At 42.4% G+C, this 15,643-nt stretch overlaps 1 protein-coding gene across 2 annotated transcripts in view; it reads right to left on the bottom strand.

The window, feature by feature from the left end:
- Positions 1–15,643, bottom strand: part of BCL2 (BCL2 apoptosis regulator) — a 96,160-nt gene that overhangs the window by 6,641 nt on the left and 73,876 nt on the right. The window contains exon 2 of one of the 2 annotated variants that reach the window (XM_053959305.1): positions 5,780–5,859. The exons of the other annotated variant lie outside the window; for it this stretch is intronic. Coding sequence (XP_053815280.1) covers positions 5,833–5,859 — 27 coding nt within the window. The 3' untranslated portion in view covers positions 5,780–5,832. Of the gene's footprint in view, positions 1–5,779; positions 5,860–15,643 lie in introns of those variants that run through there. 2 annotated transcript variants of the gene reach the window in all.

Below are 15,643 nucleotides of genomic sequence, written 5' to 3'. Positions count from 1 at the left end.
AGGGAGTTCAAGATCGGGCCTTATAAAAATACAACAAGGGTAAAGTTCAACACTTGGTGATATTATTAGGGGTGGGAAAGAGAGGAAATGAAAAAAAAACCTCATGGAAATGCAAGTCATGTGAAAACATTTAGATGTTAAGGTTTTCATGGTTTCTTTCCGTGGGGAAGGTCTCACTTCTGTATATTCATGACAGTTGATACATACACAGTATCAATATCAAAATGAGCGTATTTTGTGTCTCCCAGTTCAGGAACATTCCTGCCAGTTTTTCTGTGAGACCATTTCCAATGATTCCATAGAGCTTCTGGTACTGGGTATGGAGATGGACGGAGGTGAACAGTAAAACTTGGATACAAGACAAAAATATGGCATAACCTATGGCTCAAAAGAGGAATGTTAACAAAAAATGTGCAGCATGCAGTACTTTTTTGTCCGAGATTATTACAACAATAACATGAACCCAACCTAATGGTGTCTGCACTATATATTACAAGTAGCTCTTTATGATCGTTCCCCCTCCCCTTCTCAAACATTCTGATTAGGCCTATTTCCGAAGCTTGTTTGAACAGCCTGTCACTATTTGTTTAAGTTTCAAACCTGTTTTAAATAAACACATGTCCATTTTATGTACTAAAACAAGGGGGTGGGAGGAGGAAAGTATGACCCGTTGCTGAAAACTATTTTAGCACAAAGAGAACCCTAAACAGAATTTTAACCTTTCATAAGGTTTTGTCTTCTGTAAACCCATGTATTTGTCACTGGATTTTTGTCACCTAAACGGCTCTGTTTAAAATAAGAGAATCTCAGCTAAAATAAATAAGATTAGGAAAATGGTTTGAAACACTTGATGTCCTTTGAAAAGCACTCTTTATAATGAAAGCAAGGGTCCCCTTGGCAAGTAGACTGAGGCAAGTTCTGGCTTGGTCAACCTTTCTGGAAGTCTTACACAATTGGAAAGAAAATCGTTTCAGACCTTGCTTTTAAGACCTTCAAAATTTAATGGGAAGTTATATCCTGGATGTAAAATTATATCAGAGCTGTTAAAAATTATATGGAAAAGAACTCTTCATTCAGTCCTGTAACTATTTAAAAAGCCATTTCTTAAGAAGCTTTTATTAAGTCAAATCAGTCTGTTGCTGATTTACTGTGCAACTTTGTGTTGACTGTTTCTGTGAAGCAAGAAAGGTGGTGGTGGAGAAGGGAAAGATGCTCTGCCTGAGCTCCTCTTAGGCACCAAAGCCCCTGAGATGCCTGCTTCACCTTGCCTGCTTTGACTGGAAGCCATGAGGTGCCCCCAAGGGCACCCCTTACTGCTTTCTTGCCCACTGGACTATATATAGGGAGGATAGAGCATGTTCCTGGCCAGAGTTCCAGGGATTTGCAGGGAGCCCAGGACAGAAGTGGAGTTTGTCACTCTGGGAGGATTAGGAGGCGTAATAGTGCACTGAGTCAGGGCAGTGTCAAAACAAAGAGATCACACTATCCCGCTCTTCCGCTGGCCCAAATTCGGCAGCTCTGATCCAAGAAACAAATGTCATCTTTAATTACACGGGCATTCTTTGCTTGTGGAATGAGCCAAGTTTGTTCAGCCTTGGTCCTTTTGCAGCTCAGCTTGTACCCCAGCCCGAGAGGCAAGGCACAGCTCCTCGGCCACAGAGGAGGATGTGCTGCCCACAGGCTGAGTCCAGAGAAGCGTTATGGATGTGATGGCTCCTCACCAGAAGTATGGAGGGAGAAGGCAATTTCTGCCTGGCATTTCTGACCGAGGGGGCGGCGGGGAGAGCGAACATGAGGAAGTAAACGCTTCCTTTTTCTACCTGAATCAAACAGCTGGTGAGGAAGTGACTTTATTTCCCTCGTTATCATTGGTTTGGCAGGATATCCTCTTGAGCCACATTGTATTGAATGAAGAGCCAGAGAGACTTCCATTTTACTGTACGGGAATTGCCTCGCAGCTATTTTACGCTGCCCTCTCTGTGACTCCAAAACAAACAAACAAACACACACTAGCCCCCGGCTTTTGAAGAAACTTGCACAGGTCTGAACAAGACCACTTTGCCACCCACTACGGGGCAGGAGAGGGAATGGCACACACTCTGATACCAAGGCTTGGCAGCTGAATGACTTCTCCCTCACCCCTGCCTCCACACGAATGACATAAATTCTCATAAAAGCTTTTGTTCCCGCACGTTAACTCATTTCAGAAAGAGTTTGGGGAGTGAGGGAGGGAGGGAGGGGGTGGACAGAGCTGGTTAAATCGTCCCATGTTTTCTATGCTGTGAAACCTCATTAAAATGTCATCTTGCAGCTAACAAGAAAAGTTCTTGGAACACAAGGAGTAGACAAATGTGTAGCTGTTCTTTTCCCAAAGAGTTTATAAGTCTTTTATGCAAGCCTAAGTCGTGAGTACAAATAAGGGCAGCTCAGCCCTTGGCTGTGCTGTGCTGAGGTGTGGTGTTTCACAAGGTCCGTATCTTTAGAGAGGCCGATATCTTTTTACACCTGGGAGTGCTGACATGCTGGTAGTCCTGCCAGATGCATATTAACAAATTATAATGGGAAGGAAAAGAAGGTGTCACCACACAAGCCCTGTTGATCATGGAAAAAGAACCTGCCTGGGGAGTGGCTTTGGCACGTGAACCCCTGAACCAATTCCCACCTGTTTTTTTTTCTTTCCCCCTTCACCTTTGCTTGTGGTAGAAATTGGGTCTATTTTGGAGACATGGTTCAGTGGTGAACATGGCAGTGCTAGGTTAATGATTGGACTTGATGATGTTAGAGGTCTTGTCCAACCTGCTATGATTCTATGATTCTGTTTTGAATTCTGTTTCTGCAAGGCCTGACACAATCTTAGGTCTGCAGCTGATGTATTAGATGCTGGCTACATACACTTTTTTATTTTGTTTCTTCAGCGCTGTCTGAGGTTTCTGACTTTGAACAAAATTGGTTTTCATCACAGTAGTCTTGCCTAACTTCTTTGTTCCTTGTCCTTACTATCTATTTGTATAAATTCCTGCATTGGTGAGCCTGTGATTTTGGGTCTCTCACTGTAAGGTTCTGTGAACTGGCATTAGTGGAAATAGTATTTGCATGACTGACTAAACATGTCACTCAGATGGAGACATCTAAGGATCAAGGATTGACTGTTGTTATGTTTGGTCATGAGAAGTGATGCATATGCTTAGAAATATATAAATGTGAGTAGTTATAGTAATGGTGATGACTAATCCCCCTGTCTGTGCTCCTAAAGAGTGACCCTGCTGGCAGGTAGGTTTTCTCCAGACCCCTGCGAGATGAAGGGTAAATCCAGGCTTTGAGGAATAGTCAAGCCATATCTTTAAACACGGGATTTGTAAGGTGTTGATCACTCAGCTTGAATGGAAATCCATCCGGTGTTCAGACTAGGCCACATTCTTGTCAAACCAAGTCAGCATGAGAACTGTTTCAGTAATTTAGTCTTGGCATCTCTATTTAATTCATTTAGATGTGGTTCTGCAATATGCAAAAGCCCAGACCTAATGGAGGCTGCCTCATTCTCTTATTCCTGGAAAGGCGCACACTATAAAATGAGGTATTTCTGGCAGTAGGATAACAGCACTGCAGGATAACAGCACTGTAGCAGCTAGCTGGTGGTATTTGATGGGTGCCAGTTCTGAGGGAGCACTATTAGCAATTATGAGAAAAAGAAGGCAAGAAGGCCTTCTGGACAAAATACTGTGTTCAAAGAACACAATCAAAGCTGCTCTATTTGATCCTTCACAATTTTCAGATCTTTTGTAGGTTGATAGTCCTACTCAAATAATTTGCTGCTTTATTTAATTTTCTGAAGATATCTTACTTAAATAGAGTGCTAGAAACTGTTCTACCTAGAGAACAAATGTGTCCCTACACATGAATCTCAGTTGCACTAGAACCAAGTCATTAGTGGGCCATATTCTTCCCCAAATTACCAAACCCATTCTAAAGAGTTTACATTCCCATGCAACAGTACATTTAGTGACATCCATTTGTGGATTTGTGAATCCCTTTGAAGGAGAGTGTACGTGTCACAGAGTTGCTGGGGAGACTCATCTCATGCTGTAGTGTTGCTCTTATCCCTGCATCCTCTGAAAAGAGGCTGGATGCATGAAGACCCTGGTCAAATCTTCAGAATGGCTTTAAAACAAAAAAAAAAAAAAAGACAAAATGGGCTTGAATGTCAACGCAGACCTGTTTTTCTCTAAATCTTACTTAAATTCTCTGTCTTGTTTGTAATTGGCTTTCAACATGAGTGCCCTTATACTGCACTTATAATTAGCCCAGCTAATTTAAAAGCGCAACTCTGAAGATTTGTCTTGCAGTGGGTGCTGCACTGACAGTAGAAGGAAATGTGAACACATCCCCCATTATATTCCCTGCCTGCTCCAGCTGCCTGGGCTGCTCTTGGGCTGCCGCAGAAGAGTTAAATCACGTAACCGCCTGGGAAATGGGAAACGAAAGTAGCTGCTTGTAGAAGTGCTCAGAGTGCTGTGGCACAGTGTTTGTCCTCCAGGCCACGGAGGCTTTCATTTAACAAGCGCATCCAGCGGTGCCGGACTCAAGGCACAGGTATGAGCAGAGGCAGAAAGAGGACAGCAAGGTGGCAAAGCTGTCAGCCTGGGGAGGGACCTGGCTCAGGGTGGCCTTGGCCAGAAAAGGCTGAGTGCACGTGTGAACCAGATGGGTGCAATGCGACTGGTCTGAGCAGGTTGTCCCATCGACTGCACCACGAGGGACCAGTCACGCGTTTTTCTGCTGCTTGTTTTAACATCCCTCAGGGATATGCTCCATCTAATGTTTTTTGTTTCAACACTCTGTTCTGATCCAAACTCTTTTGGCTTGACAAACTCGTGCTCAGCATTGAGCAAGAGTAGCACAGAGCTGGAGTGGTGGCCTGGCTGTTCCATGGTGCTCCGTGGTGCTCCATGGTGTTCCAGCACCCAATCCTGGTGTGACTTGATGCAGGCACTTGTTTTTTTAATAAATCTTGTGACAAGCAACTGATTTACAGGGCCGGTGAGACAACACAGCTAACATTATGCTAAAGTAACCTCACGATAAATCCGCAATTTAATGAGTAAGTGCAAAAAAAGGCCATGCTGTAGACTTCAATGGACAGTTACATTTCTACCACCAGCCACCTGGAAAATACGAATTTGCCCGTGTGTTTTTTTTGGCAGCCTACACCTCATTAGCAGCTCAGACCATTTCTGCTCATCTGAAAAAGCCTTATTTGAGGCAGAGAAGAGGCAGCATTTTTTAGCCATTGCTGTCTTTTGCCATTTCCTAAGTCAGCCCTCCCACCAGGAGCTATGGGAGGCAGACAGGTCCTGGGAGTCTGATAGAATGCTGCAAATTCTCCTCTTCCAAAGTGGTGCACTTGAGAATGGGGCCTCTTGGTGTCTCGCTCCATGTTCTCATCAATTCACAGCTAAGTGATAATGGGAAATTAAAATAAGGGGAAGTTCTCTGTTAAGAAGAGATTGATTTTAATTGGGTGCCTTCCCCCACCCCTTTTTTAAGTCCTTTCTGTCCTGTTCACCACCTGTGCAAAAACGTGAGACCTGGTAGAGAAACGGAGGGTGAAGGAGCAGGAAAAGGAATGAGCAGAGTCTGCACAGACTGAGGCAAGTAGAAATTTGGACAAAATTAATTAAGTGAGACAGGTGAAAACTGTTGTCAAAAAAGCTGAACTCCTAAGCCAAGACAGCTTTATACGTTGCTTGCCTTATAGATGGGGGGACTCGTAGGTTAAGGTGGGCTGGTAAATCTTCAATTTTTGGGTTCATCCAGAAAGTCCTTTGGTAAATGTTACCAGGTAAGAGCTAACAGGGACCACTTGAAAAAAAAAAAAAAAAAGGACCAGTAAGAATGCAAGAATACAAGCCAAGTCACAGAGTAAAGGACTTTGTTTTGTTATTCAAAACAGCTCAAATCATTTGCATACACAGCTGTAATTCATTAACTATGACCAATAGATTTATTTAAATGCCACCCAACAAAACCAAAATATTAAGCCCTAATAAAAGGCAAACCATCTCTGCCTCTTAACCTGCAAAACCAACACCAAAACATACAAAAGTCATCCTTCAGGAGAACTGGGATCTTCTCCCATTCAAAGGAAGTACCATCAGGATGCTGGAAAGCAACACACCTCCTATCCATACATATACTTTGACTCTTCTGTAACAAGAAATAATGTCTTGATGATATAAGGAAGAGCACAAATTCTGCATGTTTCCTTTTAGCAGAAAGCTCTAAAACTGAAAAATATTGGACACTGCTAGAAGGAGAAAAAGTGCTATTCTTTAAGTACTTCAGGTGTCACTGTTCTGGCCATATTCCTTGATGGAAACATGGCTTATACCAGCTGCAGCAGTCTGCCAGCATGGTTGAAGTACCTCCCAAACAATGTGAGTTATACTGGCAAAAGGACTCCTCTCTGGTCTAAGTCTACATAAGTCTACATAGTGGGGAATGGAATCATGCCAAAATAGCTATCTTTGTAGGCTAGGGATGTGATTTTTTCCCCATGAGATAGTTGTGCTGGCCAGACTTTGTCATGTAGACCCCAGGAATTTTTATTTGCAAAATAAGACTGTAATTTATTTTAACCAGATGTTCAGCACTGATCTGTGTCTGTGCATTCACAGCACACTCCAAGTAATTTTTACTGTGAAAGACATATACCTTGGACACTGGTAAGATTTTAAAAACATAATGCTGAAGCTTTAAGACTGTGGTGGGCTTTCCTTTCTTTTTCTTGGTAATGGGTAGCTCCCAGTGAAGTAAGCTGGTGCTCTGGGTGTTGAGTTTTGCTCCTATCAATCAGATTCCCCACAGGCCCTGTGGGAAAAGGCTCAGATCTCCCAGGTATCAGAAATTCACATCAGTTGCTGGAGCAAGTCATGCAGTTCCTTACAACCTAATGGCTGCTGGGAGAATAGAGTGAGAGCTGAACCTAGGATCTCTCTTTTCTCAGTAAAAAGTAGGAGGTATGAGTGCCAGTCCTCTGAATAAACAGATCCCTCTTTGTTTTCTTTCATGCCTGGTATTCTTGAGGGGAGGCAGGGGCTGGTTCTGCTACAGGACAGTGATCGTCGGAGTGGTCACGTAGCTGTCACTGGAGCCTGATGTACCAACCACTATCAACAAGTTACACATACACATCCTTGGGAACAGCTGAAATACAGCTTAGCCTGCATTCCTATGGCCAGTCATTCAAAACAGAAACTAAAGGATTTAGCTAACTGCTGTTTTCTTTTTTTTTTTCATAAGCCTGCATGTCCTTGCAGATCATTCACAAAGGTCTGCACATTTATATTTCCTGTTGACATCCTTTGAAAGGGAGAATGCCAATGGAAATTGGATCTTTTAATCAACAATTTTTGTGGACAGCAAGTCGGATGAAAATTCATGAAGGATTAAATTCTATCATTGTGACCTTGAACTAAGAGCACAAGGAAGGAGAATGCTGTTAACTTAGGCAGGAAGGATTGGTAATTACTCCATTTGTTGGTGTTTGCAAATCAGTAGAAATTTCATGCAAAATTTCAGATACTCAAAGGAAAGAATATAAAACAAAATCAGGACTGTCAGCGAAGGAAACAAAAAAGCATCACTTATGAAATTGGCCTTGAAAGCTTCCCCAGTTTCTAAAATAAATAAGACCCCACAGATCAGAAACCACAGATCAAAGTTGATATAAAGTCCTTCATAAATGTCATAATTATTTTTTTTAATACTTCTAAGAGCAGATGGGAGCACACAGCAGAGCACAGTTCTACAGAGAGGAAGAGAGAGCTCACCTTGCACTCATCAAGCTACCTCAGGGTCAGGGATAGGGGTGCAAACACTGTGGGTATATTAGAATAGCACTCCAGGCAGACTGAATATTCCTGCTGTGAAACTAGCAGAACCAGTGCTCAGAGGCAGCTCCAGAATCCCTGTGCAGTGCTGCGCTCTGCCGTGTAGATGTGCCCCGAGGCACTACTGGAGAAAAAATGATGGATCCTGCTCCTGCTTACGGCACTGCCTTCCCCGTAGAACAGCGTGAGCTGTGACTCCTGTGCCAGCAGCTGCTGCTGAAAGCCTAGTCTCTCCTGCCCAGTCACTTCAACGTAGCCTCAAGAATTTCATTAACACATTAATCTGCAATTAAAGAGCTGCCCTTGCTTAAGAGCCAGAGGAAGTGATTACAATGGCTGAGGAATTCATGTGTGGTGGAAGGAGAGGCACCAGATCTGGAGGTAGGTACAGCAATCATCGAGAGGATGACCACAAGTAACTCCTGTGTGCAACCACCTCCCACTTCTGTCCCTCTTCAGGTGATGTCCCTTGCACATCTCGATGCTCTTTTCCTTGGAATTCTGCCATTGCTGCCAAAAGGCTGCTTCTCCCTCAAGATCTTCCATCACCAATATCTGCTGCTCCTAGCCCGAAGTGGGAAGGCCCAAAGATGGTTTCCATCAGCTTTGCATCAGTAGGGGCTTCCTGCCACAGTGGTAACTCTCAGCTGGCACATTATGGCTGGAATCCAATGTATAAGTGCCATAAACCCACCCAGGAGCTACATTCATAACCTCCTATAATTAACTGTTGCTGCTATAAGTTTAGACAAACCCAGGAAATCACATGCAAAATTCTGTCTGATTTGCTATCTAATCATCTTCTATCTAGGTTCTTATACCACACACATTGCTGTGGTATCTGAGCATCTTGATGCCTGGATGCAAGTCAGATAAACCCTTTTCAAGCTAGCTAAGCTGCAGTCCTGACACTTCTACACTCTTTTGCAGCCAACACTTTTGCTACCAGCAAACTGCAAAGAAGCTTCTTCAAAGATTTACTGAATGTACCAGCTTCTCCTGTCTTCCTTTCCCAGATAATGTAAGGTTGGGAAATTTGCCAAGTATCATGCTAAACTGAAAGAGACATTCAAATTGCAGTGAGTGCATGAGCCAAGGGAGACCAGCCTGCCAGAATGTTATTGTAGTGTTCTCAAGAAGTTCTCAGCATTAAGACTTCATTTTGTTGTGTGCCTGTCTGTCTGGTTAGGAGATGCTCCACTGGAGACCAGAAAGTCATTGCTTTCTCAATATTAAATACAAGTGTCTCAGCCAGCTACAAACCATCTGTTAGCTTCAAACTTTTGAATCAGTTTTGTTTCTTTTTCTTTTAAGATTGGAGGTGTTTGATCCTGTGGTTACCCATCACTTGAAACAGAACTTATGCTTTCAAGAAGATTTTAGATATACCCTTTTCTGATGACCATATGATTGAAGCAAGAATACAGACAGGGACCAGCAGTCAAAAAGGTGATGAAAAAAAGTTGCATTATTTCTGGATGAGAAATAATAGATACGGGTTTGATTGACTTAAGAACAAGTAAGGGAAGAGAAAATTTCAGAACTTATCTACATTTTTAACAGTAAAGAAGCAATCCTCCCCCCAGGAGGGACCATTTATACAGATATCAAAGTGTATTCTGACTCATTAACTGAAATATGTTTTGCTGGTGGGAGACAGTTGTATCAGTAAGATTTTGTCTACAGAAGGGTTCGCACCAGTATAAGTTATATCCATAAAAAAAGTCAGATGCATCAGCAACATGGGCACACGGTGGAGTGCAAACCAGGCATGAAACATAGGGAAGTATTTGCAGACCAATGTTTTGGGCTATTTTACGTCTCTGTGTTGTAAAAGTTCCTGTATGTCCATAGTGAGAGCAGTTAAAATACAAAGACCCTCAACCCTGATCTAGAGCAACACAAACATCAAGAAACTAAAAGAAAACCAAAGCACCTTCCTTTTTTAGGCCATCTACTCCCACAGCTTTAGCCATAGAGTTTGAGGGAGGGGGGTAAAGGAAAGAAGCTGAACTGATTTACTAATCACAGCATTAAGTTAATTTGACTATTAGAAAACTTTAATTTCAATATTCCCCATGGCGTTTCTGGTATTTATTTCCTTATTTACTTCTTGAGCCTATTTAATACTTTGACCTGAAGGAAGAAGAATTCTTACAGGCAAGAAGATTAAAGGTTCAAATTAGCTAAAGATGAAACAGATCTATTGATTCATTACACACCAGTGATCTCAGTGTCATCAGTGATACCATCATGTACTAATGCCATAATGTACCATCATGTACTATGCTGGAAGAAAAAAGACATTTTCAAGAACAGGTCATAGGTGGCTTTTGATTGGAAAAAAAATATACTGCTGCTTTGCATTCTTTTTGCCCAGTGTTTTCTGTCCCATCTGAATGGCCCTTCTACACATGTAAGAACCATGAAAGGGTCAGTGAGTCTCTTCTCACACCGACCTGACCTTGTATGTTGGTTTCAGTCAGATTTTGCCATCTGTGTTCACTCCAAAACTGTACTTCTGAATTTGCATTCCTTTCACACACTGGGGGCTTTTTATATGCTTTGCTCACATAATCGCTTTCCTTCTGGTGCGTGTTTCTTCTGCCATTTCTTGTGTGATTCCTTCTTCTTCTGGCTGTTTAACCTTACTTCCTTCATTACTTCTCTTTTCACTATTCACTTTCAAGCATTCAGTGCTGCCTCGCAGAGTTTCCACAAAGCATTTGTCCGTACACATTTGTCCATACACATTTGTCCTTTCCTTAAAAGTATATTGCTTATTCCTGTCTATGGAGCACAAGTTAGTGGAGACAAATACATGATTGTCATTGTGCCAGCTAATCATGCTTGAGCTGTGGTCCCAGCAGGTTTTAACTGCAGTTGGCTGCCACAACACTGAGTGTAGCCTAGGTGGATGCAATAGCCAAGTCACCGCAGGCACTGTGCCAAAGGGACTCTTCAAGGTTGTGCTGTGACACAGCGGTAGCCTGCAGCGAGACCAGCCCTGACTAGTATTTGACGATAGCTCAAGATCCAGTTTATGTCTCAAAAAAAAACCAAGTCGAGGTGGTGTTCCTCTAGAAGCAAGCAGGGGTCGGGTAGGAATGTTTAAAACAAGGCTTAGTCCAACACCATTTGTGCCAGGTTTGCTGCGAAGCCAACACAAAACCATGCTCAGAAAGCAGGGATACCTGGGCAATGTTCAGCTGGAGACCTGTATGCAAAAACCTCCTATGTGGAAGGCGCAGCACACCTGTATGATTTATCAAGGAGTTGGTAGCAGCTGAGCCATATGAGAAGTTCTCTGAAGGCTTCCACTCTCCCAGGAGGAGGAGCAGCTCATAAAGCTGTGTTTATTACTTCACCTCTGGTCTATTTTTAAGGGTAGATTTAGGAGGAGGAAGATGAAGTTGCTCTTTGTTGAATTTTTACACATTAAAATACATACTTATGTCACAGAGGTTAAAGAAAACAAAAAGAGCATCACCTTGAAGAGGTGAAAGTTCGTTCCCTGAACTGCCATCCTGAATTAAGTTTCTGGTACACCTAAGCATTAGTACTCAGTGAGTTAGCTACAATCAGTTTGTTATTGAAACCTGAGTTAAGAGTAGTTTCTTCTTTTTGTCTCTCACTTTTCCAAGATAGTGTTGTTTCAAGTGTTAACAAAACTGCTCTTCTAATTTGTGTGCCTCCTGATTTATTTGGCCAGGCTTAGGGGAGTAACCCAAGTCCCCATTACCACAAATCTGTTAACAATTCTTTTGAGTTCAACAATGCTCATTCTGTTTCCTTTGCTTAAGATGGATATTAGCAAGAAAGACCTGCTAATGTCTTTACTTTTCAAAAGTTGTAAAAATGCTTTGGAATTTCTACTTTAGCATTTATTTATTTGTCTTCAGAGATTCAGTTGCACAGCCCTTCCCACTTACAGTTCAGCTAAATAATGTTCATGTTATCCTTCTATACAGGAGTATTTCCTCTGCCTCTGCGGCCCAGTCTTTCTTTCCTGAACAGTTTGTAGGTAGATAATTACATTGTTCCACTACATTTCCCTACCACTCATTGCTATTAAAATCATCCTCCATGGCAAAATACTCTGATTGTTCTTTTGCTTTTAAGCTTGTTACACTTGTCTAAATAGTTACGCTATTCAACTCCTTTTCCTGATACCTTCCCAGTTTTCCTGAGTTCCCTTTTATACATTTACCAAAATTATGACTCTCTGATGGTCGTAATTGGCATCGTGTTCTCTGAATTCACAGGACGCTGCCATATATACAGATGTCTTTAATAGACATATCTGACTAATATGTTCCCCAGACACTCGTAACTTCTGGCTTATTTGCAGGATCTACTTCTGTTCTGGTCCTTTCCATCTTCTAGGCTCTCCTTCACTCAGTTACTGTACTCTATCTAGCAAACTAAAACACCTTCTTGCACAGTCTGTTCTGGCAACACTGAGAACTGGCACAGATCTCACCGCTTCATCAGACTTGCATATGAAACTGGGAACAGCTGAGTCAAAGCCATTTGCCCTGTCTTGGACCAGAGTTTTCTGTCTAGCCAAATGATGTTACTTCCCAGACAATTTCTCTTACTTACTGGTAAGAAAAGTTCATCCAGTGCCTCATGATATCCATTGTTTTGGCTGAAATTAAGAAGCTTGCTGAGCTCATGTTCATCGCTATCGTGTTCCTGGGGACAACTGGGGGTGTTTGCCTCACCAGTCTCATTCTGACTGGTGGCTAAAGCCAGCTTTAGTTGCAAAGAGTTGCACTGTCTGCCAGAGAAGGATGATCTGACCCTCTGCTCTGCAGCCATAGGGAGACTAGCTTCTTGAAGCAAAGCCTTGGCCAGCTCGTGCCTGAGAGCCACCCTTCCCCTCCCAGATGACCTTTCAGCATCTGAGCTTCCTCAATTTGTCACAGACATTTGTGGGACTTCAGAACATTTGAAAGTAAAGAAGCAGAAGCTGTGTCAGATCAAGGGTCCTTAAGGTAATATATTTTAACCAGTTCCATAGTCAAAATAAGAGTTACTATCTTTTTATCTACTTGCTTGTGGTAATAAAATGTTTGGCTTTTGGCTGGGCAAACAACTGTCAGTACTGTATGACCCATGCAAGTTCCTTCTCAATGTCATGGTAATGTATCCCACTCATCTAAATCTTGAAAAAATATGCTTTCAAGTTAGATTCCTAAACACATGAGTAGACATCTGAGTAGACTGAGCTTTGCAGTGGGGACCTCCTGCCTTGGTGGCCTGAAGTTAGGCACATGACAAGTATTGGAAGTCTTGGGCCGAGAAATACACTACAAAGCTACAGTATGGATGGGGACAGAGGAAATCAGTTAAATTCCTGATCCCATTTCTAAAATTTTAATATTATGCATTAATAATCATTGCACTGATAATAATTTATTAAAGCTGTTGGGATTTAAGACATCTTTTCTGAAAATGGTGTTTGAATTTTCTGCACTCTTTATTTGACAGGGATCAGAGTAGAGCAGTAAGACTATAAGAACACAGAAAACTTTTCAATAGGGAGAGCACCGGAACAAGCCATTTGGGAATTTAGCCATCTAACAGAACAAGGAGTCAATGAGTGACAGGGAGAGAGAATGTGCAGATGGAGATTCAGCACTCCCGGTCCTCATCATGCAAGAAATAGAGGGATTTCAATAACATAAGGAAGGACAGGAAATTCAAAGCTGGCAAGATAGCATACTTTTGCACGCCATCCTCAATTAGACCATCTTATTATATAAAGTATTTAAATTAGGTAATTGCTACAGAATGCTGAGATGAGAGTTTAGTGAGCTTCAAAGAATAAGTAAATATTTCTACAGTAAACAAAAGCTGTTAACAGTCCAAAATAATAGGGATAGTAGTTATAATAATGGTGGCAATAACAATAATAGTAATAATAGTTGTTATTATTATAATAATTATAATGAAAGGCTTTTGTTTGAAGGATTAAATAAATCTCTGATTTTTGGGATTAGTGTGAGATCTTCAAAAGGACTATACAAGACAGGGGGAAGGGTGGGAGATGACATTATCCTAAATCCACCTCTTGGGGCATTTCTTTGCCTTCATTTGAAGCAGGTGGTGCCCAGCACAGGCACAGACACAGTTACAGTCTGTGCTAGATTGATCATGATTCCAGTACAGATGGACAATTTAAAATAATTATGTATTAGCTGAGCAGGGGATTTTTGTGTCCTTTTGTGTTTATAAAGATATCCTGTGTTTAAAAAAAAAAGAAAAAAAAAAGAAATTCCTTACTTAACTGAAAATAAAACTAAAAAACTTGGTAACAATGCAGAATTTAACCATGTGCCAGGGTATAAAATGCTACTGTTTACGCCTTCACTCCTTTGTGCAGCCACAGACACTGTGATGGGTCAGTCATGGGTTTTTAACTGAATTAATCACAGCAGGGGAGGACGCTCTTCCCGGCTGCTCTGAGGACCACCCCTGCATTCCCACTCTTTTTGAGGCTGGAGTGAATGCTGGAAGAGGCCACAGAAGTATGGCTGATGGTGCTGTGGCAGAAAAGGATTCACTGCGCCATAGATGGGCAACTGGATCCTGTGGCTGGAGCCAGGGGCAGAGGGGCAGGTTGAGCACAGGCATCCTCATGGAAGGCCACCTGTAGGAGCAGGGACACAGACTGTCTCCCTTCACATGGTGGTGCTACAGAAGACAGCAAAATCACATCAATCTGCAGGACTTTATCAGTCTTTGCTTCTTCTCTACTCTCCCTAGAGGACTCCTCAGTTTATTTTTATTTTTCAGCCTTCCTTGAATCTCTTTCATTTCCTCCCCTGCTTAATTATGCAGCATTACATTACATAATTTAGACAGAAGTACGTGAGCATTTTTAATGACATCAAGTCTTTTAAAACTGCTTCACAGAAGAAAATACAGCTAGTACATCTGTAGTGTGCCACAGGGTAACACAGTAGTGTCTTTCCCACCATCAGCCCTCCCCCAAGTACTTTCACTCACCCCTTTTCAGACCACTAAGCAACCACTGCCAATCACCCTTCACGCCCCATCCCACCACTTTCGCTCTCAGTCATTTACCCACTGCCTGTGAATCTGTCAGGACTTACTTCACTAAACCATTACAGACACCCACCCTTTCTTAATCACCTCCTGAACGCTTTCATGCGGGCAGGGATATTCATCAGTTGCTCAACTACAGCTCTCAGTACTGCGGCCAGTGCAATAAATTCAGAGAGAGAGAGAGAGAGAGAGAGAGAGGAAAGAACCAAGTGGTATGGGCACTAGGTGGGAAACTCCTCAGTCAGAAGTTTAAGCAGGTATGAGTGTCTCGGGGCAGCTGGGGAGTGCAGGAAACTCATCTGCTTGAAGCACTTCTGTAATGCAACAACTACACCCAGAGGCAGGTTCCCTTAGGTTCAGTAATTACAATGATTGAAGAAACTCTTCCAGGTGATTCAGAGAAGCAGCCACATAATGTGGCTATCCCCACACTGCCCTCCGATGAAACCTCTCTTCCCATCTATTGAACATACAGGGGAAAGTCCTTGCCTACCTACCTGAACCAGAATCCCTCATTTAGTCTTTGTATCTCAGTGCATTATCTGTGGGTGGTAGTAACAAAGTGCTTGTCTGGGGCCCATGGAGAAGTGTTCCTGGAAGGTGAGTGCTACAGCAGCTGTGGAGGATCACCCACAGTGGGAAATGACAAGTGCCTCTGCATGTGCGTAGAGCTGGGA

The sequence above is a fragment of the Vidua chalybeata genome, chromosome 1, assembly GCF_026979565.1.
Source record: "Vidua chalybeata isolate OUT-0048 chromosome 1, bVidCha1 merged haplotype, whole genome shotgun sequence".
NCBI classification, from domain to species: domain Eukaryota; kingdom Metazoa; phylum Chordata; class Aves; order Passeriformes; family Viduidae; genus Vidua; species Vidua chalybeata.
The sequence above is the reverse complement of the archived record's forward strand: the minus strand, read 5'-3'. Positions and strand labels throughout refer to the sequence as shown.